We start from the raw sequence: 19,826 nt of genomic DNA, 5'->3' as shown, positions 1-19,826 counted from the left end.
GAAAAGTCTTGGATTCAGACAGCTCACTTTCCTGCATAAATTATTCTGCACCAACTCTCAAAGCCTTCCTTCCTTCCTGAATGTCTGAATGTACCTTCTAATCATAAATACAGTGAATAACAGAAGGTAGTGATCAGTGAAAGAAACTGATGGTTTTCTAGTTTTATCCCCTGCTGTATTTTATGGGCATGAAGGCATTTATTTTGTTTCTTAATTAAGGGTCTTTGGTCGCAAGCAACAGAAACCAATTCTGGCTAATATAAGGGATAAGGGGGGTGGTTTTGGAAGGATTTAGGGTAAGCCACAGAATCAAAGACAGACTTTATTAGGTCCTTTCCTAAGACCACAGCCAATCGCCTTAGCCAGGGCAGCCCAACAGTCCTCAGCGGCAGTCCCGGCCACCACCACCAGATGGCATCCACTCTCAGTGGCGTCCACCTCAGTCTGGCCTCCCCACGCAGTCCAAGAGAGATCGGGTCTAATTGGCCTAACTTCAATCACACGCCCAATCACATGCAAAATACGCTCAGAGATCATGTGTGTAGCCACGAGCTTTAGTTTTGGGAATGTCTTCATGTGTGCATATCCAGATTCCAAAGTGTGATATGAATAGAGAAGCATAGCTATTGTGAGTTCAGTGATTTTGAACACTGCTTCCTATGTTATCATGTTTTTAGTTGGGAAAGCCATGTGACCCTCAGGGCTCTTCCTGGGTAAAGTATTGAGAATGAAACTGCTCTTTATGCTTCTAAGTAAATGACATGGTCACCACGTTCCCCTGCCTAGTAACATAGAGACTGGTAATGAGAATTGAGGAGATGAGGCTTAGCACAGGGAGAGGTGATGCAAACAGCTTCAATCTTAATACTTACCCCAGGAGGAGCCATAGAAGGTGGGCTGCAGAGACGTAAGTACTTAGAGCTCTTATGGGCTCCTATTTCTCCTCTAAGGAAAAACAAAACAAAACAAAACAAAAACAAAAAAAACCTGTGTAAGGTTTAAGAAAAGAATTAACCTGAAGAAAACCAACTAATTATGCAATTATAAATAACTGAAATTTTCATTCTGTTTTCTTTACAAATCTAGCACCTCCTTAAGACATGGCTTTGAAACCTTTGAAGTTAACTTTAAGTGTGTGAAAACCAAAAAAAAGTATCTAGAAACAGCTGGTTTAGGTGTGTCTGGTTTGACTCTGAGGAATTAGAATGCAGGTTCTTTTGGCTAGGAGGCTTATCCTATCACACTGCATGCATGGGACGCCTGGCTGGCCCCGTTGGTGAAATTGGGGACTTTTTTTTTTTTTAGATTGATTGATTTATTTGAGAGAGAGAGAGAGAGGGATACAGGGGGAGCGAGATTCTTAAGCAGACTCCCTGCTGAACATGGAGCTCGTGGGGCTCCATCTCACAAACCTGAGATTATGAACTGAGCCCAAACCAGGAGTCAGACACTTAATGGACTACACCACCCAGGTGCCCCTGGAGTGGGCAACTCTTGATCTCCGGGTTGTGAGTTCAAGCCCCATGTAGGAGGTAGAGTTTACTTTTTTTTTTTTTTAAAGATTTTATTTAATTTGTCAGAGTGTGTGCACAAGCAGGGGGAGCAGCAGCCAGAGGGAGAGGCAGGCTCCCCAATGAGCACGGATCCCGTTGTGGGACTCGATCCCAGGACTCTGGGATCATGACCTGAGCTGAAGGCAGACACTTAACCGACTGAGCCACCCAGGCTCCCCTACAATTTACTATTTTATAAAAGTTGCATGCAGAAATTCTCCTGTGACTATATGGCAAGTCAGAAGGGCATGTGGTTATCAAAATTAGTTTAAGAATTATTGATCACACTTACTGGTAAGATACATGGATGTTGTAATGCTGAACTTCAGGGAAAAGTCACAATGTTACAGAGAATGACTAATCACAGAAGGGAAATGAAACTCCTTAGTATGGATTAATTTATAACTTCTCTCGCCAAATCCTATCAGCCAAATTAGTTGTAGGGACAACTGATCACCCTATCGTCTGATTTTAGGGGCATATTTGATCAGGAGGTTTTATATTTTCTATCCACAATCCTAAGAAGCAGTTTTTCTTATAAAAGACCATGGGAGTAAAACCAGTACCTACCAAAGAAATGTGAAGCTCTGGTTCAGTCTGATACCACAACAGTTACTTCAAAATCAGGAAAACCTTATCCTTTCTGGAAAGACTATAAAGTTCCATGCTTTAAAACCTAACCCAGTTTAGTAGCCATTAAAAAAAAAAAAAAGAGCAGTGATCAAATTTTTGATGAAGTGAGACCATAAACTTGGGGGGGTCAGAAACTTGAGTTTGAGTCCGAGGTCTACGACTTCTTCCTGTGGTTTACCTCAGTTTCCTCATCTGTAAATTGGGGAGAAAATCACCGATGGATGTTGTGAGGATGGGATGAGTTAGCATACTGTACCACAGCATACCAATAGGGCCTGGACTTAATGGCTAGATTTAAGTACGTGCACTCCGCACCTGTCACTCACAGGGTTGATGCAAGGCTAATTGTTCAAGAGGGAGATGTTATGTTCAAATGATAATGTGTGTTTAAATGAGAAAATGTATTTAAAAACTATTGGAAAACCAAAAATATGATGTTATTATTTTGAGGAAAGGAAGTTGCACTCAGACATGGGTATGGAGCTGTCTTTGAAGCTTTTGATTAGTGGTGGTGATGATGGTGGTGGTGGTGGTGGTGTGTGTGTGTGTAGAAGTAAGGGGTTTAATAGGTTCCTTAGCTTTGTTGAGCCCCTGCTCTAGTTATTTGGTACTCCCTAAACCACAGCCTCTCCTTCCCTCTTTACTTTTTCTAAGAGCAGCAGTCCTCCTACCTGGCCATTCAGCTGTGGAGCTTTTTAAGAAGTACAGACCTTGGGGCACCCGGGTGGCTCAGTGGGTTAAAGCCTCTGCCTTCTGCCCAGGTCATGATCCCAGGGTCCTGGAATCGAGCCCCACATCGGGCTCTCTGCTCAGCGGGGAGCCTGCTTCCCCCTCTCTCTCTGCCTGCCTCTCTGCCTACTTGTGATCTGTGTCAATTAATTAATTAATTAATTAATTAATTAATTTTTTAAAAGAAAGAAAGAACTCACGGGCACCTGGGTGGCTCAGTGGGTTAAGTCTCTGCCTTCAGCTCAGGTCATGATCTCAGATTGAGGGCAACTTCAGGGATTGAGGCCCGCATCCAGCTCCCTGCTCAGGAGTCTGCTTCTCCCTCTGCCTGCTGCTGTGCCTACTTGTGCTCTTTCTCTCTCTGTCAAATAAATATATAAAATCTTTTTAAAAAGGCAAGCAAGAGGGGCGCCTGGGTGGCTCAGTGGGTTAAAGCCTCTGCCTTCGGCTCAGGGCATGATCTCAGGGTCCTGGGATCAAGCCCTGCATCGGGATCTCTGCTCAGCAGGGATCCTGCTTCCTCCTCTCTCTCTCTCTGCCTGCTTCTCTGCCTACTTGTGATCTCTGTCAAATAAATAAATAAAGTCTTTAAAAAAAAAAAAAAAAAGCAAGCAAGCAAGCAAGAAAGAAATATAGGCCTCACCCCAGGGGGAGTCTCATTCAGTAGATCTGGGTGGAGCCCAAGCATCTATTTTCTTAATAAACCCTAGAGTGATTTTTATATGTGACCAGGGTTAAGAGCAGGCATTTCACTTGGCCTCGAGGAAGAGAGGAGAGTAGCTCATCTCATGTCTCAGTAGCTCATCTTCATGTCTGCTCATGTCTCCATTGACCCTTGCTCTAGAACCTCTACCCCAGTCCTGTGGCTTTAGAATCCCTCTCTTGATGACTCCCACATTAGCATCCCCACATACAGTGTTTCCCTGGAACTCCATGTACCTCCTGATTCCAACGCTCTATTTCAGTATCTTGCTGGAACATTCTGCAGGCATCTTGACTTAACTTTCCCAAATCGAGCCTTTTCCTCTTTCTCCAAAACCTGCCCCTCCCCATTTCTTTCTCATTTCAGGAAATGACCCTTGCCCAGTTTATTCAGACCAAAAATACTGAAATAAATCTGGACTCCTCTTTTTTCATACCCTCCTGTAATCTGTGTGCCGGTCTTGAAGCCTCTACCTTCCTAATATATCCAGTCTGACAATTCACGCCACTTCCAGGCAGCATCATCTCTCCTAAGAGCCCCCGATCTGTCTTTGTGTCTGCCCTTGCCACTGCCACTGTCTGTCCTCTCTGTAGCGCCAGCAGTCATTGATACAAAGCCTGGCTCAGATCACAGCCCTTCTCTGCTCAGAGCCCTCGGCTAGGCACTCCTCACCCCTGAAGTAAAATCCCAGATCTCTTCTAGGGGCCACAACACTTCATGCACTCAGGCCCTTCCTCTCTTCTGCTCCCCCACCTGCTCCGCTGCCGTGGCCTCCTTGCTGTTTCCCCCTCGGAGCCTTTACACATGGCGCTCTCTCTGCTGACTGTCGTCCGGAGAGATGCACACTCTAGTCTCTCATATCCTCAGGTCTGAGGCAGCGGGTATGCCCTCAGTGGCCTTCCCTTTCTGTTCTGTCTAAAGGAGCTCCTTTCACTCTCCATCCCTTACCCTATTTGGTTCATAGCACTTATCAGTACTTGACGTCTTATCGTCTACTGGTTTATGATCTGATCCCCCCAGTGAGGGAAGAGGTTTTGACTGTTTTGTTCATTCCCGCATCTTGGTGCCTAGAAAAGTGCCCAGAAAAATAGATATTTTAAAGGTTTTATGTATTTATTTGTAAAGATTTTATCTATTTATTTTAGAGAGAGTGAGTGGGGTGGCTGGGGGGAGGAGTAGAGGGAGAGGGACAAAGAGACTCTGTCCTGAATGCAGAGTTTGATGTGGGGGCTCGATGGCAGGACGCTGAGATCACAACCTGAGCTGAAATCAGGAGTTGGACACTCAACTGATTGAGCCTTCCAGGCGCCCCAAGGTTTTATTTTTAAGTAATCCTATATGCAACATGGGGCTCAAATTTTCAACCCTGAGGTCAAGATTCGCATGCTCTACCAACCGAACCAGCCGGGGGCCCCAAGTAGATTTCCAATGAATACAGTTTGAGCGAACAGACACTCACCATTCCTTCTGTCAGGAATACCAAACCCATTTTTACTTTGCTTTGCCCCTTTCATTTATCAACCAGGTCTTTGCCCCACCTTTTGGCAAGGCCCCAGGCATGTCTACAAGGCGGGAATTCCCCAGCAAAAAGACAGGTACTGGAGACCCAAAGGAAAGGAGTATCTGCTGTGAATCCTACGTTTTCACAAACTAATTCCCTAAATCCTGGCAATAATCCTATGAGGTGATGATGCTGTTTCTGTTCAATAGATAAGAAAACTGAGACCTCAGGCATTTACACAGCTAAGAGGTGGAGCTGAGATTTGAACCCAGATATCCTGACTCAGGGTCCAAAATGGGGGAACAGAAGAGTCTGTTGGTAGAATCAGGATATAGTACGGGGGCAGGTAGAGTGGGAAATGGCCTCCTCTTTGTTTTTCTGTAAATGAGACTTTTAGGATTCTTGAGAGTGTTTTGGAGGTCTCCTTATTCTACTAACATGTATCCCTTTTCTGGTCTCTACTTAAATGAAAGGGTTGCCGTCTGGAAGCATCGTGGGAGGGTTCATTAACAGTAAGTGGTGAGTGTTTAGAGGGTAGTTAGGATCTCTGCTTTCGTTTAGTCATTAAGTCAATATTGGGTCACCACAAGGCTAACACATTTAGGGTGAGAGAGCAAGTCAGGGACTGTTTGCTTGGTTTGAGTTGTTTGGACAAGTCTTTCCATTCCTTTCTCTTCAATTGCTGGAACAATGGTATAACTGGTGTGGTTTAAACGTTTAGGCTCTCACCACAGCTGAACAGGCTAAGTGGGACCGACTGGATCCCACTAGATAATAAGAATATCTTTTCAGTTTATAAAGGGCTTTTGCAGAAAGATTCTCACACCGGTCTGATGAGTAATAATGGACACTAGGACATTGATCCGGCGGGGAAGTGTCTAAAGAAATGAGATTACCAGTTTTATTATGTGAATGAACCATGTGCAGAGGAATTACTTGCCTGCCTTTAGGAATCTTGTGATTAAACTAAAATGCAAACTGAAGGGATTATGCTTCTTGAAGTGGTCATTAGGATTCCTGTGTGGTAGAAGACCAGGAACTTTAACCCACCTTTCTGCCTGCAAATAGAGTGTTCTCCCCGCTGCACTTAAGCAGCCCCCCAGGGTTAGTCTTGTGTTGGATCACAGGAAGGGCTGACCCAGGACAGGCCCTGGAGACCAAAAAGGGCCTAACAGAAGTTCTCAGTCCAGTATAATTGGGCATGTTCCTCTGTCACACCATTGTCTGAACCTGCAGGTGCCAAATCTAAGTTTGTTCTTTGGAGCTTTCTTGACTTCTCTGCATCATTTTGCACCATTGATCGTGTTCTTGAGACCCTCTGCTTCTCTGGCTTCCATGTCACATGTCCTACTTCTGTCCCCTTGGCCATGGGTTTTTATACACAAACTTAGCCTGGACAGTAGCTTATATTTATTAAATGTCTCTCTTACATGGCACACATTGTCCGAACCCCTTTACATGTATTCACACGTACTGATTTATTTAATCCTCATGATAATCCTATGAATCAGGTGGTACTCTTGGCTCTCTTGAAAAGATAAGGAAATTTAGCAACAAAAGAAAAAATATACTGGACTTCATCAAAATGTCTGATGTTTGTGTGTCAAAGGACACTAGCAAGTAGGTGCCTGGGTGGCTCAAGTGGGTTGAGTGTCTGACTCTTGTTTTCGGATCAGATTGTGGCCTCGGGTCGTGAGTGTTCCAACTCCCTCTGACTTATGTTCATGACTTTAAAAAAACGCTGACATCTCCCACTCTGGACCTTTCTCTTGAACTTAGACTCATATATCCAACATATATCTAAATGTCTACCCAGCATTTTCACCAATGGTTAGTAAGTATTTTATACTTAACCTATCCCAAACCAGCTCCATTTCTACCCAGACCTCACTGGCTTCCCTCACCCCCTTCCTATGTGATCGCATTGTACAAAAAAGTACTCCCCATCCTCCATATCCCTCTTCCTTGGCTTTGTTTTCTGTAGAGTGTTGACCACCTCCTAGCTCCCAGTATCTTGTCTGGCTCTTCCTCTAGTATTCAGTGAGGGCAGAAAACTTCTTGTTCATTGCTCTCTCGTAAGCATTGAGCACAGTGCCTGGCACGGAGCACACCCTCAAACTGATTGGCCATGATAGCCTTGGTTAGATCAAATATTAAGGGAGAGGGTGTACCTTACAGAGTTTTAATTAAGATAGATTATGTGATAGATAAAAGAATTCTTCAAAACCTGGTACCCAGGGAGAAAATAGTATCAGGGGTCCTTAGTTGATAAAATGCTGGGCACCTCTGGATTAGGTTATTCCAGGTTTTGAATTTCAACTGAACTTCGACTCACTATTTCAGCAAGAAAAGTTTTGAATTTTGGTACTGGGTCTGGTCCTACTGTTGTCTGGACATATACAAACTTAAGGTTTTTTCTAGTCCAACATTTTTCTGTATTTTGATCAGGTTGTTTTTACAAGAACTGAACACTGTAGCCTTTCTCCTTTTCTCTAGGCCCTGCCTCAGGGTTAGCCTAAGAGGTGACAGCTTGAACACACACAGAATGATAAGCTTTCTTCTTATATGTGAATAGAAGCCCAAAATAGCAATGAAATCCTACAGATCCTCAACTCCAAATTTTTTTTTTTTTTTAAGATTTTATTTATTTGAGAGAGAGGGAGTGAGAGAACACGAGAGAGGGAGGGTCAGAGGGAGAAGCAGACTCCCTGCCAAGCAGGGAGCCCAAAGCGGGACTCAGTCCTGGGACTCCAGGATCATGACCTGAGCTGAAGGCAAGTCGCTTAACCAACTGAGCCACCCAGGTACCCAACCAATTTCTTAAATTACATTTTTTCACTTTTATACCAGTATTTCACATTTATTGTGGTGGAAAAAACCCATTACCCTACGTCACTGTTTATGGGATTATCACTATTAAATTCTTCAGATCTTAGTGTATTATATATTTTGTATATTATAATCTTGTCATTAGCTATCATTACCAATGTATCATAGCTTCATCTTCTAAGTTCAGGTAAGATAAGTAAGTGGCTTCATGGCTAATAGCCAGGCAAGTGCGTTAAAGAATATTTTAGAACAAGAAACATGATATGAAACAAAAGATTGATACTTTTGTTGCTGAGGGGTGCCTGGGTGGCAGTCATTAAGCGTCTGCCTTTGGGTTCATCTCGTAATTCCAGGGTCCCTGGATGGAGTCTGCCTTGAGACTGCAGTCTGCTTCTCCTCCCTCTCATCCACTCATGTTCTCTTTTCTTCAAATAAATAAAATCTGTAACAACAACAAAAAAGATTCTTTTGTTGCTGAAATGAAGATAAAGCAGAAAATTCTATTCCTATAGAGAAAACCTTGCAATAGGACATTCCTTTGTAACGAAAAGATTATGCCATCTAAGAGGAAAGGAGTAACATGCAATTATAAGGAACTATTGTTCCTTTTAAATTCTTACACTGCCCCCCCCCAAGTACTAGTATTTGCTTTAAGATGTAAAATATGCTTAATTCTTAGCCAGAACCAGCTACAATTTTTTGAACTACCATCATCCACCCCTACCAATTTTTTTTTTTTTTTTAAGATTTTATTTGAGAGAGCACACACACGACTGGAGACACGGGACTTGATTCCAGGATCCAGAGATCATGGCTGAGCTGAAGGCAGGCACTTAACTAAATGAGCCACCCAGGTGCCCCCCCCCTCACTACTTCATCCTCTTAATGTCAAGGTTGAATATTTCTTAGGCTGCTCACCTGTGTCATAAATATAAGCACTTTTTCACCCTGGAATAGAATGACAAACTTGGCTTTACATAGTTCAGTTGTTTTCTTCATTAAGAAATAGAGAATCTAAAAATTTTAGCCCTGGAAGAGAATTTTAGAGGTCCAGTCCAATTCATAATTAATGCTTTTTTATTTTTAAAGGATTTTATTTATTTATTTGACAGAGAGAAACACAGCTAGAGAGGGAACACAAGCAGGGGGAGTGAAAGAGGGAGAAGCAGACTCCCCACCGAGCAGGGAGCCCAATTTGGGGCTTGATCCCAGGAACCCAGGATCATGACCTGAGCCGAGGGGAGACGCTTAATGACTGAGCTACACAGGTGTCCCAGTGCTTTTTTTTTTTTTTTTTAAACAGAGTAAACTGTACCTTGGAATGGTTTAATGATTTGCCTAAGTTTTAGAGTAGTTTTATCCATAATCCAAGTCTACTGACTTCCAAATTCAAGGACTCTGTACTCTGTTCTAGAGTTCAGCTGTAAAATGAAATGCATCTGTAGGTGGCTGATGATAAAGATGTCCTTTACAGCTGGGGAGGACACTGGTTCTGACATTCCAGAAAATGAGAAAATGAGAAAACTGCTGGGCCTGTTTCCTTACCTTCAAACACTATATTCAGGTTCTAGGAACGTGTTTGATGTCTACTATTATTTTGTATATAGATGCAAACATTTTCTCATAGGGACACATTTAAGATCTTTCCGCAAATAATTAGGGCTAGGGTGCCTGGTTGGCTGTCAGTAGAGTGATTCTTGACCTGGGGTCTTGAGTTCAAGCCCCATGTTGGTCATAGAGCTTACTTACAATTAAAAAAAAAAAGTAGGACTGATTTTTGTATGAACAGATTCTGAAAATGTTCTATTCATTTTTACAGATGTATGTTCGTGGAAAATTAGTATTTGCCAACTTTATTTTCAATGGTTATAGCACATCTGCTAAAGACCTTCAAAAGCAAATTGTGAAGACAAAGAGTGATTATCATACGGGATATTTCCTACCCAATGACTTCAGGATCCGGTAGAGTGATACACATTCTCAACCTTATCTTGTACTTTTCATTAGTAAATCCCAGAAAAGGGCCAAATGTCAAGAATTGCCTTTATGAATGCTTGTTCCTTGCTTCAAATCTTTTCTGGAAAGAGGTAGTTTATCCATTTCAAAATTCTGTTCAAGTCCATTTGGAGGCATCACTGAGCTTGCCAACAAGACACCATGAGCAAAGCTTACCTTCAAGGGTTGAAAAAATTTATGGACAAGAAATTATCACTGAAATTGAATGGTGGTGTACAGGTCCCAGGAATACTGCAGGGATTCAGTCCCTTTATGAATCTTGTGATAGATGGATGTAAAGAGACAGTAAGCAGTGGGCAACAGAACGATATTAGAATGGTGGGAATATGAAGAAAATAAACAATGGGCATGTTCACTGGAAGATATCAACTGCTTCCACATGTCCCCTCTACACAGCACCTGTTTTTCTACTATATAAAAATCAGGTCATGGACATTTTTATATTGAACTTTTTTGTTAAATACATTTTTGTAGTAGTAAAACAAACAAGTAAGTAAAAGTTCAGTTCAAGGAAGGCCACTTTTTCTTTAACCAGCATATAAGGTTCAAACCAATCATTCATTCAATTATGTAGAACAAAATATGATCCACTAGATCATTTTAACATTCTTCTGAATTCAGTATGTTTTTTCTGTCAGGGAGGTCATACAAGTCAACAAATACAACATGATTAGAATGTATCCAATGGCTGACAATCACTGAGAAGGGTGAAAATGGAGTTTTTAAAACTCATCTCCTGTTTTCACTCTCATAAATTATCATGTGAGCCACTTTAACGACCAAACTAACTTAGACTAATGAACCCACGGCTTTCCTAGAAAATTGCCGTCGTTTGTCGGTATATTTACAAATTCTGGAAAATACTATAATAGAGGAAAAATAGAGATAAAAGGAAGAAAAAGAATTTTTACCTTTTGGCTAATTCATGTTGGAAACACCAGAATAAAAAAAAGCACACACACACACACACACACACACACACACACATACACAGAAGACACAAAGAAGTACAGATTTTATTAGAGACTTGTTAAGCTTAGGAGGAACAACAGTAATGCAGACATATACAAACCTGTTCATTCTTGTAAAAATCCTTTAAAGATTTGATACGATAAAATACATTAAGTGAGAAAGGCTATAATCCTAAGTCTTCAGGTAGGGTAGGAAATGTACAGTTCTACATAAAATATAAGTAGTCAGAAAGTAAAAATTAAAATATCTCTGAAAGAATATTCTTAAGTGATATTTTTTTAAAAATAGAGCTTAACACTCCAGTGTTAAATGAAGAAGGAAGACTGACTACAGAAACTTACTATGTAAACAAGCCTGAACCCTGTTAAGACAGTTCACACATTCCTGTTTTCAGAGTTCATACAATGTTAAAAAGAGAATGCACACGCCCTCCCCCCCAATACTGAGAACACTTACTGTACATAAACATAAGATGGATTCATACATTTCAGGCTGAATGCAAAATGTCATAAATTTTGGAAGACACCAATATAAGGCTCACCTATTTAATTCTATTATAGTTCATTAGAAAAAATGAATCCAAAGAAATGAAGTATAAATTAAGAGTGAATTTACAGGACAGTAAATGCATTTAAATCATGTGACATTAAAAGGCATCAAAATCCAAAGAGCTTCAGATCCGAGGTCTACTGTTTTATCAACAAATATATACATATTCTAACGTGTAGTGTTTTGATTTATGTAAACAGGAAAAATTGTGCAAACAGGAAAACACTGAGAAGGGTAAACATAATATGATTTAAAAGGCAAAAATAACAGAACCCACAGAGTGAAGCATCTATGTGACGAATATGGTATAGAACTAATCCCAGGGTTGAATTCTTCAGAATGAGCCTCAAGCCCACAGTGCTATTTTAAAGGATAACTCACTGATCCGATTTTTCTGGTGACAAGGCTTGGAGGAACAGCACAGTTTGGAGCTCTTTTCACAGTTGGGGAGTCCCTGATTTATCTGCAATTATTTCAAACATGGTCTAAACCTACTGAAATGTCAGTGTTACCAAAAGTATACATTTCCACTGTGTATCATAACCTTTGGATTTGGGGGCTTTTCATGCCTTTTCAGAAATCCTGTCCTCAAATTAAGTGTCACAGTTATGATGTGAGACCACGTGATGAATCAAGTAGGTCACAATCTTTTAAAAATCCAGAACAGCAGGGTACAAAAATAAAGAAACTTACTAAAAATCTTATTCTGCAGAATACGTTGGCAATCTCTGAGGTATTAATCCATTTCCACTCTATCATCCTAGCTTGTTTCCATCAACCATAGCAGATTCTGAATCACAGTTTACAATGAATCTGACAAGCGACTTGGTATCTACAAATCAGACTAAGGTTCTTCCCAGACTTAAATCTAAAAACCAAGCTCAAAGTGATATGGTGGATTCAACAAGATTAAAAAGGCATTGGCTTCCAGAATCAAAAGCTTAAAATTACTTGGCATTGGAGTTACAGGGCAAAGACCAAATGCCTTTCAGAAACTGCACAATTAAATGAGACTGTTACCATGTTATTGAGTAGTAAGTGAGAAAAAAACAGAAACCATTAATTTGGGGGAGAAACACTTTTCTTCGTGGCTAAATTGTTTAACCATAAAATAGCGATGGAGATCTGATAAGTTACAAGAACAGCTCTCCCCCAGCCATTAGTAATAACCATATTTCATATCACATTGCTACTGTGATTAATTACTATAATGTCAAAGTCTGGTAGACTTTATCTTGCTATCCATCGTTATTCCTTTAACTGGAGAAGGATTAACCAACCATTTTTGTAAACTGTCGCACACATACAAAGAAAAATGAGTTTTGGTGAACGTAGGATGTCTAGTCAGCCCAGAATCTCTTCAGTCTTCAAACACTTGATGTTCCAGGAATGATGCGCGAGTTTAGGTTGGTTCTAGGATAGGCCCAGGGGCCTGGTTTGATCTGGGATCCCTGGGACCATACCTAGAACAAACCCAAACAAAACGAAACTCCTTGGGAGTGCTTTCAGCTCAGGTGACTTCTGGGGTTTTCACCCATATGGACCTCCAGGGCTGTACCAGGACCATACAGCAATCTTTCAGGAATGGGAGTGGCATTCCTGGAGTTTTCTGTACGTTGCCAGGTGCTAGTATTGTGCAGAAAATACTTTGACTTTAAAAATGGAATTAATTTTAAATTTACTTGGGAGAGGAAAAAATATATCTAATTTCTCAGGATATCATAAAAAATAAACTTATAAAAGACATGCTTTAGTTTTAGAAAAGATGTTCAAAGATGAAATAAACTCATTTGTAGGCAGCCAACCTTTAGGAAATGCTATAAAAGTAAAAAATGTAAAGTTTAGAACAGTAGAATTATCCCTTATATTGAGAAACTCTTAAGATACAAATATGAGGGGAAATATGTATTTCTACAATGACTGATAGAATATATTCATTTTGAAAAAGTGTGTCAGAAGTATACACAACATATATACTGTCCTATTTCAATAACATGTTTTCCATGACCCAAATGAAATTCAGTAAATAGGGATGAAACAAATTAACTCAACTGCTGACAGGTTAAAATGTATAGCATTTTAAAAAATAGCATATGCATTTTAATTTATCACACATTTTAGGATTTCCATAAAATCAATTCCTTATTCATAAAATCAACTCCTTCATGCTATGCTTTTGTATATATGAATCCTGGAATCATTTTATCCTCTTTCTGATTTATAGTAATTACACTGAGTAGAATCACTTTCCTCTCACAACTATAATCAAGGAGAATTTTTCTCCTTGTACCACCAACCAGGGTTTAGCATCATGGCTACTCTGCAGTGGCAGTCTTAGAACACGGGTTTGGGTCATCTATTTTTAAATGAGTATTATAATTCCCTTCCAGTAGTATATGGATAATTTAGGTGATGAGTCATGGCCACAGACTGATTTTCCAATTACCTTGTATATGATGGATGGATGAAGCAATGGATGGACTAGAACATAATCAGCCTATTGGTAAAACTAAGTTATTCAAAGGCAGGATATCCCTTTCTAGACAGATTTGAATTTTAAACTTGCAAGCATTATAACATGCACATTTCATGTTTATTTTTAATTCGAGAGAAAAATCATCATGCTTACTTAACATATTAAATGATAATTTAAACATGCCAAATATAGAATGACACTGGGAATTTAGTCATTCAAATACCTGCCAATATCATTAGATCTAACACTGATAACTTTTGGCAAGCTTTTAACATACATTTCATTGAGTGAAAACAAAGACACAGTCTTAAAATCCTGCACGAAGAATAAATTCTTTGTGGTAAAACTGCCTAGAGTCTAAAAACCTTATTACTTCTCAGCTCTGAGATAAAAATAATGATCATTTTGATATTTCCCAGGACTTAACCTATTTCACGTTTCAGAAATGAAGATGCATCTCTATAAAAACAAAACCAAACTAGCCAAGGACATTCTTAGCAGCATGTGGTATCCAGTTCATTTAGAGAGTACTGCAGAAAATGCTAATTTGAGTGGACTGGTTTTAATCAGAGCCCAAAAAAATTAAAGGATAGAATATAGAGAAGGTAAAGTATAGAAACAAAATGTTTCCCCTTGTACAGTAACAGCTCTTCTATTTTGAGAGCAGGTACTGAACGGAGTAACTTCATTTCTTTTAAAGATAATGAAATAGGTAGTGAGTAATAGATAGCCACAAAATCCATGTGTTTAAGTATAATCCAGTTTTCTAGTCTTCACCGAGTCAGTTTATTCTTACTTTATACATTACTGTAGCTGTTTTAGTTACCTGGTTTCCGAAACTAAAGCAGACTAGGAGCATTACGAAGGTGGAGAAAGGCCATTGCTATGAGTACACTTAAGCAAGCAGTAACTGCAGCAATTGGAGGAATCAGAACTACTAACAGAAAACAAAGACAAGAAAATGAAAAAAGCACAGCAGAATGCAACCACTTAGTAAAAGGGCACATAGCTATGATAACTTGTTAATAATGATCATTCTGACATCAAAAAAGATTAAAATGATTTTCATATATTATTTAATAACATAGCAATGCATACTGTTTTAAAAGGGATTACCTTCAGAAATTATTCCAAAAATTTTTAATGCTTAAAGGGGTTTAAGCTCTATAGAAAATGTGGATATCCAGAATGAGTCATTCTCCAAATATTCGGTTAGCCAGTTTTTACCAAATTAGCCATGCATGTTTAGTCTCAAACTTATAGTTCTAGAACATAAATCTTGGTGAACAGAGCTGGAGTCACATTTATAATGCTCTAAATTTTCAGTCTATGTCCTATACTAGGAACAATCAACAAGAACAAAACATTTAACATTTTCCTAAAATATACACAATGATTTGTACAAAGATGGTAGTCAAATTTTCTTTTACAGCTGAATTCGTTAATGGAGAGTCCTAGGAACATCAACATATAAAAACTGGATTAATACCTTAAATATATGGCAATCACATATTCAACCAAGTATTTTTAGCAAGTTTTTGGTAAAGAAGGAAGAGGCAAACAGAAGTATGCTAAGCAGCCAAACGGGTACCACAAAGTCCATGCACTTAACTGACAGAAAAAGCCCCTTAGCCTTCTTTCAGTCTACTTACTCTTATTTTAGACACAATTCTAGCAAGCTTGGAAATCTGGTTTCTCAGGCCACCGCAGACTAGAAGCAGCAAATTAGGGGCCTAGTGCAAGAGGCAGGCACCCAAGACAGCAGCAAAAAGTGACAGCTGATTTTAAGGGAAGATAGAGAAACACAGCATTGCAGGGTCATAGAGCAGGACACATAACCTCATCCATCTTAGCAGCCCCTAAGGGTGCATTTCTGTTTACCACCCCATGACAGGAACTAATATTCTTAAAGATGACAAAGAAAAAGTTATTAGATCCCTAATATTCTAGAAAAAAGTACAGAAGGTACATTCCATAAGTTTTCCCATTCAACTATTTAAAAAAATGTTATGAGTAAATGAATTTGCCTCACTTACATGAAAAATTAACTCATGCACATTAGTTACCTGTCGGTGGTGCCAGGTAAATTGTTACTGTACTTGGGGCATTTTTTCCATATTTTCTCTTCCAATTTATAAAGCTTTGTAGCTTTCATTTTCTCGTGTAAGTGTGAATTACACATGTTCTTACCCACAGAAGTGGAAGAATAAACCAACCTTAGTTTTGCCTGGTTTTCATTCACGGCAGGCTATCTACTTAAGTTCAAATAATGACTCAGCGGAGCTATTGTACAGTCTTAAGGCATTTAGTTCTTGTTTCATTGTTTTGTTTTGATACGGAAACAATGTATTAGGATTAAACTAAATCAGTTGAACTTTTCTCCCCCACATGATTTCTAATAATTTATCAAAATATTTCACATTTTATATTACTTATAGTATATAAATAAAAGTTAGTCACCAGACTGAAATGACTCCAGGGTCCTTTCTAATTGCCATCCCATTGACTTAAAACTTTGTGACATGTATCAGAACTTAATTCTTTTTATGCTTTAACATCAAAAGCTTCTCCCCCTTTATTATGTGAATCAGAATATTACTATTTATTTTTTTAGAGAATTTTTAAAATTTTTTTACCTATTTTACTAACATAATCAGATCTTGTATTTTTCAGCCTCAAAAGTTTCACTTCTTGGGGTGCCTGGGTGGCTTGGTTGGTTAAGTGGCTGCCTTGGGCTCGGGTCATGATCCCAGGGTCCTGGGATCAAGTCACGCATCGGGCTCCCAGCTCAGCGGAGGGCCTGCTTCTCCCTCTCCCTCTGCTGTTTCCCCTGTTTGTGCACTTTCTCTCTCTGTCAAATAAATAAATAAAAATCTTAAAAAAAAAAAAAGTTTCACTTCTTTTTAACTACTGCTGAGAAGTCAGAATTTACCAACATCACTTAGCAATCCAAGGAATGAGGTATTTTCTGGAAAAACACCCCATGACATTATTAGGTCAACTCTACCCATAACTTTTAAATGATGGATCTGAGATTTAAACTCAAGGCTATCCTTTTGTATTAAAGCCTTAAACCCATATTCTTAAATTTTCTTAGAAATTTGCCTTAAATGTGTTTCTCCTGACTTGTCTCCAATAACTTGAGAAATCAAACCTGAGTCAGTACATCAGTTCTTAATTAAATATATTCAAACATACAATTTTAATGAAGTACAATTTTAAAGAAGACTTAACTTGTGAAGTCAGATGATACAGACAACTCAAAATATAAGCAGAGGATCACAAATCAAACACCAGCAAGAGACTGGCCCAACGTATGCCAGATATGCAGGGTTTTAATGAAAGCTGAAAAAAATAAGAATTTTAGGTGTGGTAACTGTTACCGAATCATTTACTACCATGACTTTCCTTACTTCAGGCAAAGAGTAAAAATCTTGTCTTCAAGAGAGCCCCAAATAGCTTCTTTCATGTGTTCTTACATTAAGTACTAGGTTTATCCTGGTAAAATAAACTATGGAAATGTTCATGTTAAAAGCTATTAGGATATTACTCCTAACAGGAATTATCCTGTCAAAATATCATTGTAAAATTTGGAAAGCACAATTACAAGCGTTGCATCCCAAAATATTTTTCCCAGAGAGCTTCTTTTGGAAGGAGGATGGCAACAATTAAAACTAGTCAAAAGCCTGATAATAAAAAGTGAAATATTCTTATAAAAGTAACAAACAAGAGTACCTACTTATAATTACATTGGCCTATTTGGTTTTATTTCCTAAGGTATTCATGGCAAAGAAAACGAAGTCCTAGACAGAGATTCTTAGATTTTTACTGCATGTAAGCATCACCTGTTCTCATTCCAAAATGACCAACTAAGAATGGATTGGGAATATGGCCCAAATCTGCAATATAAAAACAAGACCTCTAATTTATTCTAAGGTAGGTGCCTCATTAAAAAAAAAAAAAAAAAAAAAAAAAACCTGAGAAACACTGACTTTTAGACTATTATAAGAGAAAATTAGGAATATTCACAGGGATGGTAATATTTTATCTTAGAAACCGTTTAAACGATGAAAGAAATTTTGAAAACTACACAAAAAAAGATACTTCATTTAAAGTCCCAAGATCCTTATATCATGGGTCCAACAAGTAGAATTTTCATAGAATTAAGTTAACAACTAGTAAATAAAACAGATCACAGACTGGAAGATTAGGAATTCCTGATTAAAATCAGTCTTTTTAAAATTAAAAAGTATCACCCCAGCACTGAATAAAACTGATAAAATATTATGAAGATATTTTCCCAAACCGCTATAATAAAAATAATACAATAAAAGAATTAAAAGTTATTAAACTCTAGTTCTTTCTGTGTAAGTTTACAGATTAAGAAAAAGATTACCAAGTTTTTCCATAATTGCTTCCTCTAAGTCAAAGGAGAAGAGGTGTTGGCAAACTAAGTAATTTATAAGGAAAGTATTATTATTTACGAATATAATTGTCAGTCTCAAAACAAGATTTGTTTTTTTCTTGAAATTTAGCTAACCATTGCTAAGTGAGAAACTGGGCCCACCCTAAGATAATCCTAAGAGCTTAATTATGGATAAGTCCTAGAATTTTTGGCAATAGGCAGAATCACTTACTGTTCAGAGGGTCTCTACTATTCATATAAAGCAGAACCAAGTTTTTCCTCAGGTTAAAAAATAAATTTCCTAAGATTACTGAAAAAATTAAATAAAAATCCCCTTGGTATACATAAATCTACTAACTCAAAGGGCTAAGTTTACAGGAATCTGAATGTCTAACTCTAAAGACAATCTATATTCATTGTGTAATCTCCTTGGTAGGACAGCAGCAAAAATTACTACTCCTATACTCTTCCCAAGTAATGTCTATAAACTATGTCAGTGCATAAGGGCTATAGGTTTCAAGAAACAATATACTCCTGAAAATGTCACATTTTGAAAATGCAATCATTTAACACTGGATAATTTGGAAAGCAACCTCTTTTACGAGGTAGTTTGTCAATGAAGTATTAAGGAGACAAGGATGCTTTCCAGGAAGCAGACAGAATGTTTCCAGAATCTCAATAAGGGGAGAGGGTATAGCCTCAGCAGCTCAAGTGACTGGCTTGTGTTAGTGGCACCCAGTGATCTGCAGGCAAACCTACACAAAGAACTTGCTGCAAAGTTGAGAATGGGGCCTTGGACCAAAGAGATCCCACTCTGACATCATTCCCTATTAGTTATAACACGAACAGAAGATAAACACAAAAAATAATCGAAAGGCTAATTTTTAAAACAGTACAATGTTTTTCTTTTCAAGATTATTAGGACATCTTAAAATTAACTACCAAATACAGGTATGAACAAGGAAACGTAAGAAACATATCACAATCCCAGTACTTTTGACACTACTTTTTAGTTCCAAACCCCAGTACACATTAATTGTATGAATTCAATTTTTTTTTTATTCAGAACCTGTATCTTTAAGACTGGTATAAACAAAAATAAAATACAAACAAGTTATTAACATAATAGCTGCAGTTATTAACTGCGAGAATACAGTAAAAAGGAGTCATACTAAATGTTAATGTTCTTGCAACAGAATTATCCCAGTCGTTTTAGCAAATTCTGGCAAGAAATGATGAATTTGTTTCTTATTAAAAGTACCTAAAGAATTCCCAAGATCGATCAGTTGTACTGCAAGTAAAACAGCAGTTTATTTGAAAGAGCCCTTACCTTTCTCTGACTTTCCTAAAAATTTGCCATTTACAGGTTAGCTACTATTTTCAGAGCAATTGTTCAAACCAGGGTTCTTGCTGTAAATTCACATCTCAGCTTTATCTATAGTAAACTTAACACTCACTCA

The 19,826-nt window shown here is 38.5% G+C and overlaps 1 protein-coding gene across 1 annotated transcript in view; it reads left to right on the top strand.

Moving 5' to 3' along the window:
- The window catches only part of LOC116877492 (uncharacterized protein C3orf20 homolog), a 114,127-nt gene extending 104,151 nt beyond the window's left edge, over positions 1-9,976 (top strand). Inside the window, exon 13 of the mRNA XM_032874253.1 lies at positions 9,768-9,976. Within this exon, the coding sequence (XP_032730144.1) occupies positions 9,768-9,914 (147 nt within the window). The 3' untranslated portion in view covers positions 9,915-9,976. The remainder of the gene's footprint in view (positions 1-9,767) is intronic.
- The last annotated feature ends 9,850 nt before the right edge of the window (positions 9,977-19,826 follow it).

Source organism: Lontra canadensis, unplaced genomic scaffold, assembly GCF_010015895.1.
Source record: "Lontra canadensis isolate GAN:19392208 unplaced genomic scaffold, GSC_riverotter_1.0 scaffold52, whole genome shotgun sequence".
Lineage (NCBI taxonomy): Eukaryota > Metazoa > Chordata > Mammalia > Carnivora > Mustelidae > Lontra > Lontra canadensis.
Note: the sequence above shows the minus strand (reverse complement) of the source record. Positions and strands in the feature narration are given on the sequence as shown.